A 12470-nucleotide genomic window follows, 5' to 3' on the forward strand; every position below is an offset into this window, starting at 1 on the left:
GGGGGGAGCTGCATGGAGTGATCACTGCTGCTGACTGAGTCAGATAGCTGGTGTAAGTGGGATGCTGACGTCTGGTTCCTCTCTGTTCCTGCCCTATATTTAGCTTAGGGAAATTGCTGCTTTTTTGTGGTTTGGAGTTTTTTGTTTTTCCCTCTTGATAGAGCCAAAGGAATCTGCTGTGACACTCCTTTCTCATCCCCCTCCTCCCCTCCTTTGAGACACCAGCTTTTTGTCTGCATATATGGAGCAGAGTTGTACCAGGCTGCGCTGATGTGTGCCAGGGTCAGGGTTGGTAGGCCCCATGGGAGGTGCTTTTGGAGCTAATCTTTGTTTGAATGTTGGCCCTGGCATTTGAAAAGGTCTCTTCAGACAAAGGTGTCTTGAGAACTTGAATTTTGAAAGCTAGGACTGTACCTTCATGGATATTTGGAAAGCTCTGCAAGGAATCTTTCACTGCTTTCTTGTTGGCTGACCCAAATGGGCTCCCTGATGGAGACAGGTCAGGTTGTCTGCAAAACCCTTTGACATCTCCTTGAGAGCTGATTTTTGTCCCTTCCCTTTTGTTTGAAGTTATTTGAATGTCTCTCAAGAAAGAGAACTGGGAGAGATTCCAGAGCCAAGTTGTTTTTAAAAGCTGCTTGCATCAGACAGGTGTACTTAAAGGTTGTGGAGACCTACAGAGGTGTTCCTTTGCATGTGCATGCCATTGCCAGCAGGCCTCTGCAGAAACCAGGACACTTGATCTCAACTGGCTGATTGTACACCAGTAATCCATACAGCAGTGAATAGTTCCTATAAAAGTCTTGGGAATAGGAATGTACTTCTGGATTTAAAAGGTGCCATGGTCACCAAGCCCTGCCTGCAGCTGAAGAGGAGATGGGGTTTGTGCTGGAACAAGGGTGTTAACAATGATGGCTTTTTAAACAGCCAGTGTGCTCCATGGGCAGTGTTCCCTGTCAGGTGCTTTTGGAACTCACTTGAGTTTGCATGTGGCACTAGGCTTTAAAAAGATCTCTTCAGACAAAGGTGTCTTGAGAACTTGAATTTGTTTTGAAAGCTTCCATTTGGGAATGGGGTGGGGCAGGTGGAAGAGGTGATGTGACCACGATAGAAGTGCAGATCTGAAGTACTTTCCTTGTTCTACAGCCACAATTGGAAGCTGGGAACAAAAAGATCAGTGTCCTTTCCATGCCTGTCCTTTCCATCCCTCTGGCTGTAAAATACTGAGTGCAGTCTTTTCCAGCAGCAGCCAAAGGTGGAGGATGGATGGGTAGATGGGTGTATGCTCTTGTATGTAATTAATTTCTGAGGTAATTAGTATCGTAACTGCTGTGAGATTAAAGCCAGACTAAATAGAAAGGAGCAGATACTATGAGTCTCCTGAGGGCTTGGTAGCCTTCCTGGACTTGGAGGCAGTGTGGAGTAGGTGTGTCAGTGATCTGACCATTCAGTGTCTGCAGCCCCTCCATTTTGCTCCACCAATGTCCTTTGCTAAGGCAAAACATGCCCAGAGTATTACTGGGCTCTGACCCACCTTGTTGGGGCAGCTGCCACAGGTTCTCCTGGAGAACAAGTTGCTGCCTGGAACTATTCTGGGAAGGGGTTTGTTTGCTTGCCTGGTTTGGGGGCTGGGGTTTGTATTTTTCGCCTTTCCTGAGTTTTTTAGGCTGGGCAGTTGTTATTCTGCAGAGTTCCTCACCATAAAACAGAAACTTACATAGAAAAGCCTTGTAGGAAAGTCTTTGCCAGGGTTTTGTGGCTTTGCTTTATTCTTTCTGCTTTTTTGAAGCTTATTTTGAGCACACCCCTGACATAACTCAGCAGGGTGTTTGGTCCATTAACGTTATCCAACTCCTAATAATGAGGTTTTGCTTTGCTTTCTGATTAGCTGGAGGCTTGGGATTAGATAGATTTTCACATCTGCTAACTTCCTATTTCATATCTCGTGCTTTGTGAGGCTTAACCTCCCCCGACTTGTTAATGGGTCACAAACCACCTGCTTCTTCACACTAATCCCTCACAAATATATAGCATAGCTATAGCAACTCTCCAGATTGGCTCCCCAGAGCAAAAAGCTCAGAAGGATCAATCCCCATCTGAATGAACTGTGTATTTGCACTTTCCTTGCTCTCCCACAAAATCACCTCTCTAGCTGCAGCTGTCTGCCTCAGGCTTGCTGCCTTTATTGCCTCGGCATGAGTGGAGAAGAGTAGAGCAGCCTGAAGGGACGGGATGGGGTGGGAATACCTTGTGGATGGTTGGTGCTTTGGAGGTTAAAGCTTGGGTGCCCTGTGACAGTGTCTGCTTTGAGCTAGCAATGGGAATGGAGTGTGACAGCTTCAGCCAAGGACTCTGAGTCCAAGGGTTTGGTGCATAGTTTCTCTTTTCTGCTCTCTTTTCCACTTCAAAATTGACACTGCTTGTGGTAGAATAGTTTGGTCAGACCAAGGGAAAGGTCAGCTGCCTGGGCTAGGTGTGGAGGTGCCAGAGACATCACAGGTCCCTGTCAACCCTGAGCTGTGCCTGCAGCCCTGCTGGCCCTGCCTGCTGCTGAGGCAATGGAGAGGGACCTGGAAAGGCCCAACTCTTGTCCTGGGCAGCATGATGCCAAGGTGTACTCAGTCCCATGCATGAGCCTGCCTTGAAATGTTGGTGAGGTCTGTGAGTGAGGTGCTGCAACAGGCTTCTGTAAGGCCTCAACTTTTACCTTTCTGCTTGGCTGCTTCAGGCCAGCTCCTCTACTTCCCTGTCACGCACATTTCTGCCCCTGACCGAGTCTGTAGCCTGGCACACGTTATGGACAAGCCCTAGTGTGGTGTGAGGCTGCTGGCACTGCCACAGCACTGTCCTGCAGCGCTCCCCTGGCACTGCTGCCAAGTTCTGGCAGCAGAGGGACAGGCAAAACCCACCATTTCTGTTGTAGAGGTGAAGGGAGAGGGTAGAGAACAAGGTCATCACAGCAATTACTGTTGTACCTCCTTTTATTCACTTACCAGTTACGCTCTTGGGAGGGGCAGTAAGGGCATTTTCTGTTCCTGGTCCCACCTGCTCTTTGCTACAAGACAAATACCCTTACCTGAAGATTTAAAAACTTGTGTGTAGGGTGTTTGTGCAGAGTGGGGAAGGCTCCAGTACCAGGGACCAGCCCAAGCTGGTTGTGGTGGGCTGAGGCACCAAAGCAATGTGATAGGGCAAGATGAGTGGCGAGGCGAGGTGAGGCCTCTTCTGCCCTCTCCTGTTTTGTTACATTCCCAGTGGAGGTGGTTATATGACTTACTGGGAGCTGCCTGCTGACTGCTTTTGCAGTTTATCTCACTGAGAGCAAGTTGTTTATCCAGAGATGTCTCTTGGGTCAATAGTTTTTGGCACCATACATCTCACTTGTCAGCTGGTCAGCCACTTCTTGTGTTATGCTCAATGGTTTCTGTCCTGTCAAGTGTTACAGCCAGGCACAGAAATTTAGCCCCTCTTTCCTTCTTCCTCACCTTCTTACTCTGTTCTAGGCATGGTGCTTTGGTGCCCAGTACAACAAGGGCACTTCTGCAGTAGGAAATGTAAACCTTTAGGGCCACTCCACAAACTTTCACAGTTAAACTTTCTGTCCAGCTTGAGCATTCAGAGACTCAGGGCTCCCAGGTGCTAGAAGAGTAATGATTCCTCAGTGTGGGAAAGACTTGTGATTCCCCTCTGGGCTGCTCTTCTTTGTGATTTCTGGTTAACCTCAGCTCAGTCTGTGAGGTGAGGGGATGAATCCACTCTTTAGGGCTGTTTTTGCTGCCGCTCTGCCAGCAAGGATAGCTCTTTGGTTTTCTTTATGCACATGTTCACGTCAACTCTTTTTGTTCTTCTGTTTCACCATCTAGGTGTGTTGTGGTGTTGTTCAACCCAAGGAAGAACAAGCAACACCATATTCTGAACAGTTCCAGGTGAGTGAAGCTTTAAGGTGGCTCACTTTCTGTGGGAAGTGAACTAAAGGGTTTTATGGCTTGAGTGGAGTGCAGGAGCTGCCGTTGCTCCAGGCTGAATCCCCTCAGAGACAGCTGTCTTGGGGAGAGGCTGCCTGCTGGTTTCATTCCATCTCCTTCTAAAGTGAGGTGCTGTTGCTGACCAGGTACCAGCTCATAAATATTGTGGTCCCACGAGAAGCTGCTAATAGGCATGACAGGGAGGAGATCTGAACTAGAACTTCATGATATCTGACTTTTTTCCCCCTCTACCTAAAAGTGTGACCTCATTGTTGGAGCCAGGACTGGGACGTGGTCCTACATCCAGAATAAAGGCATAAGGGTGAATCTCACCTTCTGGAGCTTTTCTGGTGCTGTAGGCACACTGATTTAGACCTGGGCAGCAGGGAATACCCCTGGCAAGTGTTAAACCTCTGGTAAAGCAAACCCTTTGTGTCAGGCCCATGTGTGATTTTAGCCTCTTTGCACTTAACCCCAACCTACTCCCCAGGCGTGACGTATTGAAGTGAAATCACATGTTGGAAATGTTTCTCAGTATCATTTTCTCTGTTTTAGGAAAACAATTACAGCACTTGCTTTCTCTCCAGATGGAAAATATTTGGTTACAGGAGAGGTAAGTGTGAGAGGAGAGAGGGCACACCTTGTCCATTGCGTTTTGAAGCGGGGCACAGGGCGTTAGAAAAAACAAGGCAGTGAGCTTCCTCCACACAGACAAATCCCTTTCAGTGTTTGCATCTCTGGTTGGACTTGCTGGGTTATGGCTGGCTCTGGGTGCTCCTGCTGGCAGTTTTTCAGCATGTTGTCTCTCATCAGCTTGGGGGATGGATCTTCTGGGGTGGCATCTGCAGGCTGAAGGTGGAGTGAAAGTCAGTGGAAGGACAGCGAGCACGGCTCTGCTCCAGAGTCATCAAAGGGTACTTGGATGGTCCTTATTCTTGCTCTGAGTTTAATGTTTTCCCTTTAGGGTTTCAGGAAGTAACTGAAGCCGTTGGGTTGTGTGATGGAGCTTTAGGAGTAGTGACAGAAGATGCTGGTGCCTGTGGTTTGGCATTGTGTGTTGGTTTGGGGGCAACAATTGCTTCTCTTTCTAAACATGCCCGAGGGGGAGGATAAGGATGAGTGTGCTGTGTGTCTGTTCTGCATTATGAGTTCAAGTCACAGGCTGTGTCATGAGGCTGGAATTGCTGGATGTCACAAGTCCACAGAAATGCTGACTATTCTCCTTATGGTTAGGCTCAGTTTGCTCTTGTGTGTGATTGATGGTAGTTTACCACTAGTCTCTGTGCATCTGCAAGACATGGGGAGGGAGCATGTGTGAAACAGGTCCCCTCCTGAGCCTCAGCCACAGAGATGTATGTCACAGCCCTGTGCTGGAGCTGTCAAGACAGAGGCTGTTTGTTCCAGGGGTCCCTAGTGCAGCCACCCTGATGGCAGTTCTCATGGCAAGCTGGGCCTGAATCCTGCATGGATCAGGCCAGGAATAGAAACAGCAGTATTTTGGGATGGATGCTACCTTGCCACAGAAAAAAGCAAGCACAGTTTTTCCATCAGAGCATCAGGGATTGCTGTTGTTAACTTTTAAGTGAAAGCATGAGGTTTTATAGCTGGAATTTATTGCAATGCCTCCTGCCACTTTAGAAGTCTTAATGTAAGAATAAAACATTCTATTACAATTAAATGTAATGTTGTGTTTTTTCTCCCTGCTGCTGAGTTCTGATGGTTCTGGGGCCTCATTTTCCCTGGCTTTTACATTTCTGCTGCTCTGTTCACATGGTGTAGGAAAAGCAGGGGAGAATGAGGCCTTTTCAGTTTGAAACTTCGTTGGGGTAAATGGCAAGTTCAGATTTCAAAAGGGGGGGGAAAAAAAAGGTCTTCCTAGTTATTTTTGAGAGCTATTTTTTGCCTTGTTGCAAAACATGTCTCCTCTTGCCCTGTTGTAAACCCGAGTCTCTTTCTGGTGTCCTCCCACGTGGCTGGCGTGTGAGTTATTCCTCAGTGTAGCAGTGTCCCCTGCTGGTGTCAGCAGTCTCATCTTGGTTCAACCTCTGTCCCAGAGGGAAATGCTTTCCGAGTTGGTTTGGTCACACAGAGCTCATTTTGGTGAGCATTTGCTAAATGATGAACTGTGAATTCAGTCTGTTAAGGTGTGTGCTGAGGTGCTGGGGTAGATGTAGGTAGATAGATACACGTATGGCTGTATGTGCTTTAATTGCTTTGAAGAGCAGCTGATTCAGCTCATTGTAACATCTTGCCAGCTGCCTTGAGACCTGAGCTCTGCCTTGCAGCAACGTACCAAGTGCTGTAAGGTCTGATCATGGTGTTTCTCTAGGCCAGTTGCCTGGCAAAGCTTTTGAGCCAGGCAGTTAAAACGTGCATGGTGCTGAGGTTTTCAACTTCTCATTTCTCCTTGTGAGCTGACTTGCCTCTCTCTCCCACATAATCCAATGACTGACTTCAAACTGATCAGGACAGGTACTGTTTTGCCACGTTGCCATGGATATGTTATCCTGCAAGCTCCTGTTTTGACAGACTTCAACAAGAAATCGTGAGCAGGCTCTTGCGTGGGAGTTGCCCATCAGGCACATTTTTGGCCAGCATTTCAGCTCATCTTATGTGCTGCCTTTTGTTTTGACTTGATAACAAACAAAAGGATAGAATTGCCTAGCAGAAGGTGCTGAACTGGCATTTCTGGAGCCTATGACCTTGAGCTTCTCTGAAGAGCAAGCATAAGAGGCTCTGTTCCCTCAATGTCTCTTTCTGTGACACTACCCTGCCTGTATTCTTTGAGGCAGCATGCACCCCTGTGTTAGGGTAGTGTCTGAAGTGTTGCTCCTAGGCTCCCAGAGGACTCCCTTAATTGATATGTGATAGTTGTCACAACAGTCATGTTTTGTATGGCATGACCTGACTTGAGGTCTCTAAAGGCTGGACTCAATGAACTTAAAGATCTCTTACAGCAGAAATGATTCTGTGGTTCTAATGTCCCTGTTGTTTTAGGAGCAGGGGATGTGAAAGCCTTTTGGATCACTGAGTGTGGAGATAGGATCTATTGCATATGTACAGTTAGCTGGCTCTGAGTTCCAATTATGAAGATCAGAAAAGGCTAAAAGCAGGGGGGAGGCTGTATTCTTTCAGACACATGTACCCCTTATTGCCAGTCCCAGCTTTAGAGTCATGGGAATCTCTAGAATGCACCATCTAAACATCTTTTTGTACATTTACACCCCCAAATCTGTCAGAACTGACCCTGGGGTCCCACCTCCTGTTGTGTGCCCATTGCTGTCCCCTGCAGAGCGGGCACATGCCGGCAGTGCGGGTGTGGGACGTGGCCGAGAGGACGCAGGTGGCTGAGCTGCAGGAGCACAAGTACGGCGTGGCCTGCGTGGGCTTCTCCCCCAGCTCCAAGTACATTGTCTCAGTGGGGTACCAGCATGACATGATTGTCAACGTGTGGTCATGGAAGGTAAGTCCTCTAGGAGGTTGAGTGGTTGGTGAGAGTCTGTCAGCTGTTGCAGTTCCATTTCCCTTTCTACTTTTCAAAACTCTGTTGTTGTTTGCTTTTTGACACTTACAGACACAGGTAAGTTTGGACATGAGAGGGAGCCAAGGTCCCTTAGGCAAAGTCTAAGTCACTTCAGTGAAGGGATGTTCTTTATACTTGTGGACGTGTGACATCTTGCTGTCCAGCTGCGAAAGCCTGAGCTTTGAAACCTTGGCAAAGCCTTGTGTGTTTTTAGAGGCTTATTAAAAACCAATCTATGGGATTAAGGAAGGAAGCTCTCGTAGCCAGGGGGTTGTTTTGTGGTGTAATGGATGCTCTTGGCTTCGTTTGTTCGTTTGTGTCAGAGTTTGTGATACTCTGATCACATCCTTGATGGTTAAGAAAGGGAACATAGAGAAATGACAGTGAGGGAAAGCCAGTGGAGGTCACTATGCCCCTGGGCTGGGGCAGGATGAGGCCTCACCAGGGCAGAGCAGAGGAGGAGGAGAACCTCTCTCCACCTGCTGCCCACACCCCTCCTAAAACACCCCAGGATGCCATTGGCCTTCTTGGCCACGAGGGCACGTTGCTGGCTCGTGTGCTGCATGGTTGAAAATCCACTCCAGGCAGAAAGGAAACCTTTCTCCTCCTCATTCCTAGCAATCCTGGGGAGGAAAGCAGTGCTGGGGTTGTGGATGGGAAGCTCCTGCCATCTGACCCTTCTGGGCACTGTCTGTTCCTGTTCTCTGTCCCTGCTGTGTTCTTTCTCCTTTCCCAAGCTTTGCAATGTTTTGAGGTCCGCGTTTGAGATGTAGCAGATTTTGCTTTATCCCTTCCAAAATAGGCATGCTTTGGGTCTTTTAATAAAGAGAGAGAGAATTTAAAGAGGAGAGAGGATTTATGGAGGAAGCAGTCCTATTTTCTCTGTGTAAAATCCCTCTTCCCCATCTTGACTGCCTTGCCCTCATTGCTGCCTGGAGGCTGGGAGCACTCCTTGTGCTGGCCTACATATGCTTTTGCTGTTTAGAAAGGGAAATGGGTTTGCTCTGAGATGCTGCTGATTGGGAAACCAACAGTGTTTGTTATGGCTCAGACAGCAAGTTCCTGCAGGCACTAATGCCTGCTGGTTTGTCCTTCATCCCGGTCAATGTGGAAGTGGAATTGAATGTAAATGTGAATTGTGCTACCTGCCAGATCAATGCTGTCAGCTACTGCTGAGGAAGTTGTGTTCTGTGGTGGATGGGGAATAGTTTGGGCCTTGCCTTTTCCCCTCTGCAGCACTTGTGCTGGATATGTGCCCCTAACTGAAATGAGTTTCCTTTCCTTCCCAGCGTGGAGCTTAAACTATCTAACAATTCTGTTTCCAGAAAAACATTGTAGTGGCAGCCAACAAAGTCTCCAGTAAGGTGACAGCCGTGTCGTTCTCAGAGGACTGCAGTTACTTTGTCACTGCTGGAAATCGACACATCAAGTTCTGGTACCTGGATGACAGCAAAACCTCGAAGGTGAGACAAGGTGCAGCAAGGCCAAGCTGTGCACAGGCATTCCTGTCTTATGGCAGGGTGAATTTTGCCCCCTCAGTCTCCCTGTGGACCTTAGCACCAAAAGCTTGTCTGATCCTGTGCTAAGGTAGGGATGTGGCCCCTGGAGTTGTAAAGCAGCACCCTTATTCTTTAGTACCACCAAAGGACCAAAACCACCTAGACAAGAGCTGCAGTCATTGAGCTCCTTGGAGCACAGAGGTCAAGAGGCCTGTTAGATATTGATATGAGCATCTCAAGGTCTTGAGTGTTATTATGAAGTGTCAACTCAAGTGTTTAAGCTTTGAGCTGTTCATTTCTCCTGTGAGGGACAGAATCCACATGTGGGAGTTTTCCTGCGTGTTCATAGTTGGACCCTGCTTTGGCATTTGACTTAAATCACAGCTTGACCATGGAAGGCTTGTTCTTCCAGTGACTGCTCTGCCGTCTCAGGGGGTCTGTGCATGTTTGGATGCAGCATTTTGGTGGCACAAGGGGTGTTCTGTTCCCCTGACGTGCTGGTACTGACGGTCCCCATGCAACCAGCCCCAAGTAAAACGTGTCACTGCCTCTCCTTGTAGGCTGTCCTCAGCTCTCTTCCTTTGAGGCACTTCAGCACTCGAGGCTTGACGTTCCAAAAGGTGTCTGTGTGCCTGGAGTGCCTTGCTGTGTTTCTAACAAGCTGTTTTTTGTCGGTAGGTCAATGCCACAGTCCCCTTGCTGGGTCGCTCGGGGCTGCTTGGAGAACTGAGGAACAACTTCTTTGCAGATGTGGCTTGTGGAAGGGGCAAAAAAGCTGACAGCACCTTTTGTATCACCTCCTCAGGCCTGCTGTGTGAATTCAATGAGAAAAGGCTGCTGGACAAGTGGGTGGAGCTGAGGGTGAGTCTGGCATCCTTCTGTCCTGCCATAGTGGTGCCTGCTGAAGCAGAGCAGGAACAAATGATAGTAAGGGTCCTCAGAGCACAGGCTGACCCCCAGCAGTGAGAGTCATTGGGCCTGTGCCACTTGGTGGTTTACTCTGGGAGGCCAGGCAAAAATAGCATTGCTTCTTGGCAAAGGGGTTTTATTAATCATTGAGGCTTTCTCATTCTCAAACCTCAGCACTACAGCTACTGCTCTTCTGGCAAAGCAGAGTCCTTGTGGAGCTTTGGCAACCTCTGTGTTGTCCCTTCTGGCTTGGCCTGGACAAGGAGGAGTTTTAGAAGGATTCTGCTTCCTGCCCACTCTGCAGTGTCTTACTTGACTTGTGCATCTCAAACGGAGGTTCCCACTTGGGTTGGCTATTTTAAACCACCAGCTCATCCCATAGTTAAGAATTTGGTGGTGTTTGTTTTCCTTTCAGCTGACTGTAAGATGCCCACGTGAAAGGATCCCCTGTGTTAAAATCAGGGGAAAAAACCCTTTCCATGCTTTCACTCCAGTGAAATGCTTCTTCTTTTCTTTCCTTTCCTTTCTTCTCTAAAATCTGCCTTTAACTCTCGCTCAGAACACAGACAGCTTCACAGTAAGTTGGCAAAAAGTTTTGAATGGAACTCATCCCTTTCTCACCACGCTCCATTTCGGCACCATTCGCTGCCATTTGTACAGATCCCAATGGGAGGGGAAGCAAATCCATTTTTTGCCCTTATCCCCTGGTGACAGGTAATGTGTTGGTGTGCCAGGACATGTGTTGGTGTGCCAGGACAGCTGAGGCACTGCTTGCCTGCCAGTCCTGCTCAGTCTCACAGAGGAACAAAAGCCAGGCTCAGTTGGGGCAAATGTGTAGCTCTGCTGAGCTCTCACCACTGTGGTTCCAGGGAAACTGGACTCTTTATTTAGCCACTTGGAACCTGCAGTGGACCCAGGCTGGGAAACTCCTCAGAAAAATGGATTTGTAGGCTTTTCCTTACCCCCAGGCTCCACCTCACCTCAGCTCTTCTGACCATGCCTCCTCTGTCTGTCCATTCTTCCTGTCGTGCGTCCTGGGGACCTTTGCAGTGAGAGTGCGCTGCTCATTCACCTTCTCTTGTGCTGTGTCCTCCTCAGACCACTGTGGCAAACTGCATCTCTGTGAACCACGACTACATCTTCTGTGGCTGCGCTGATGGCACCGTGCGCATTTTTAACCCTCTGAACCTTCACTTTGTCACCACCCTGCCGAAGCCACACTTCCTGGGGACGGACATCGCCAGCGTGACCGACGCCAGGTACCAGCCAGCGGCTGCAGGGAGCGAGGGAGGCTCGTGGGGAGGCTTAGAGGTGTTCCCTGGACCTTTGCCATCTGGAATGGGCTCTTTATGGGTTCAAGTTGGCAGCCTGTTGCACATCTCCCCAAGTTGCTGCAGCCTGGCCTGGCAGGGCTGGGCTTGCTAGAACACAGCCCGTCTTGCTCCTCATCTGGAGTTCCTCAGGTCTGGTGGCTGTTTGATGTTGGTTACTGTGAGAAAACAGAGTGCTATGGCACGCTTCATTGTTCCTGTACCATGGCACATCCTTTGCTTATCACTGGTAAGGGCTGGAGACCCCTCTGTAGCAATGTAGTGATGTTGCTAAGAGATCCCCAGGCTCTCATGGGCATTTTTCAAAGGCTCCCTTGCCAGTCTTTCATAGACCAAAATCTACTGTTGTCTGTAATATTACTTCTTCCTCAATCCTGTGCATTCTATTGTCTTGTTTTCCTACCTTGCTCCAGTACTTTCTGCCCTGGCTGTCAATATCTCACCTTCTGAGGCTGGTGATATGATTTCTGTACAGTTCTGGCTGCCAGCTTACAGGTTATGCTAGAAAAAAACCCTTCATGTGCTCCTGTTGCCAGTTGTGATTGAAGGTTTTCCCAACCCTCTTCTCTTGCCCTCTTTCACTTCTTACCACTACTGAGGAAAGAAATCTAAAGGTGTATGAATTCACCAGCCATCATTCCACTGGGGATTTAGAGCTCCCACACCTACAGAGATAGGCTCTGTTTCTTTTCTTTTCTTTTTTCTGCTGTCTCAATATATTTTCTGCCAACTTCTCATGGGAACTTGAGGTAAAAGTTCAAGCAGTGCACTGTGTAGTCCTCCTCCAGAGGATCAGTGGGAAATTGTGGTGTTCCAATAAGGGAACTGGAAAAGGAGCTCTTTCTGGTAGTGCTAAAATCAAGTAATTGTATCTATGGACCCTTGAGAAACCCTCTCTGCTGCTCTCATTCATCAGTCAAGCAGGAATATTCATGTGGTTCTCACACATGCATTTGCAGCACTGATTATAATCAAAACAACGTGTGTTTTATTACTTCCAAGGAAGCCTGAAAACACAGGGCTCCTTACATCCCCATGCATGCCAGGGCCTCTCTGTGGGATGCCAGCTGCCTGCAATGAGCTGCTTCCAACTGTGTATCAGTTCCTTGATTTTTTGATAGGATCTAGGCCGTGCTCTTTGAGCCCTCAGAGCCTGGCACTTGCAGAAGCAGAGCTCCAGTTGCCTGGTGTGCTGCATGCGCTTTGGCCCTCGTCTGTGGATCTCCATCGGTCCTTTGAAGTT

The 12470-nt window shown here is 48.4% G+C and overlaps 1 protein-coding gene across 2 annotated transcripts in view; it reads left to right on the top strand.

The window, feature by feature from the left end:
* The window catches only part of MAPKBP1 (mitogen-activated protein kinase binding protein 1), a 91057-nt gene that overhangs the window by 43610 nt on the left and 34977 nt on the right, over positions 1-12470 (top strand). For both annotated transcript variants that reach the window (XM_061997967.1, XM_061997968.1), the window contains exons 4-9: positions 3864-3926; positions 4521-4578; positions 7258-7428; positions 8814-8951; positions 9666-9848; positions 10995-11155. In XM_061997967.1, coding sequence (XP_061853951.1) covers positions 3864-3926; positions 4521-4578; positions 7258-7428; positions 8814-8951; positions 9666-9848; positions 10995-11155 — 774 coding nt within the window. The remainder of the gene's footprint in view (positions 1-3863; positions 3927-4520; positions 4579-7257; positions 7429-8813; positions 8952-9665; positions 9849-10994; positions 11156-12470) is intronic.

This window comes from Colius striatus, chromosome 6 (assembly GCF_028858725.1).
Source record: "Colius striatus isolate bColStr4 chromosome 6, bColStr4.1.hap1, whole genome shotgun sequence".
Taxonomy (NCBI): domain Eukaryota; kingdom Metazoa; phylum Chordata; class Aves; order Coliiformes; family Coliidae; genus Colius; species Colius striatus.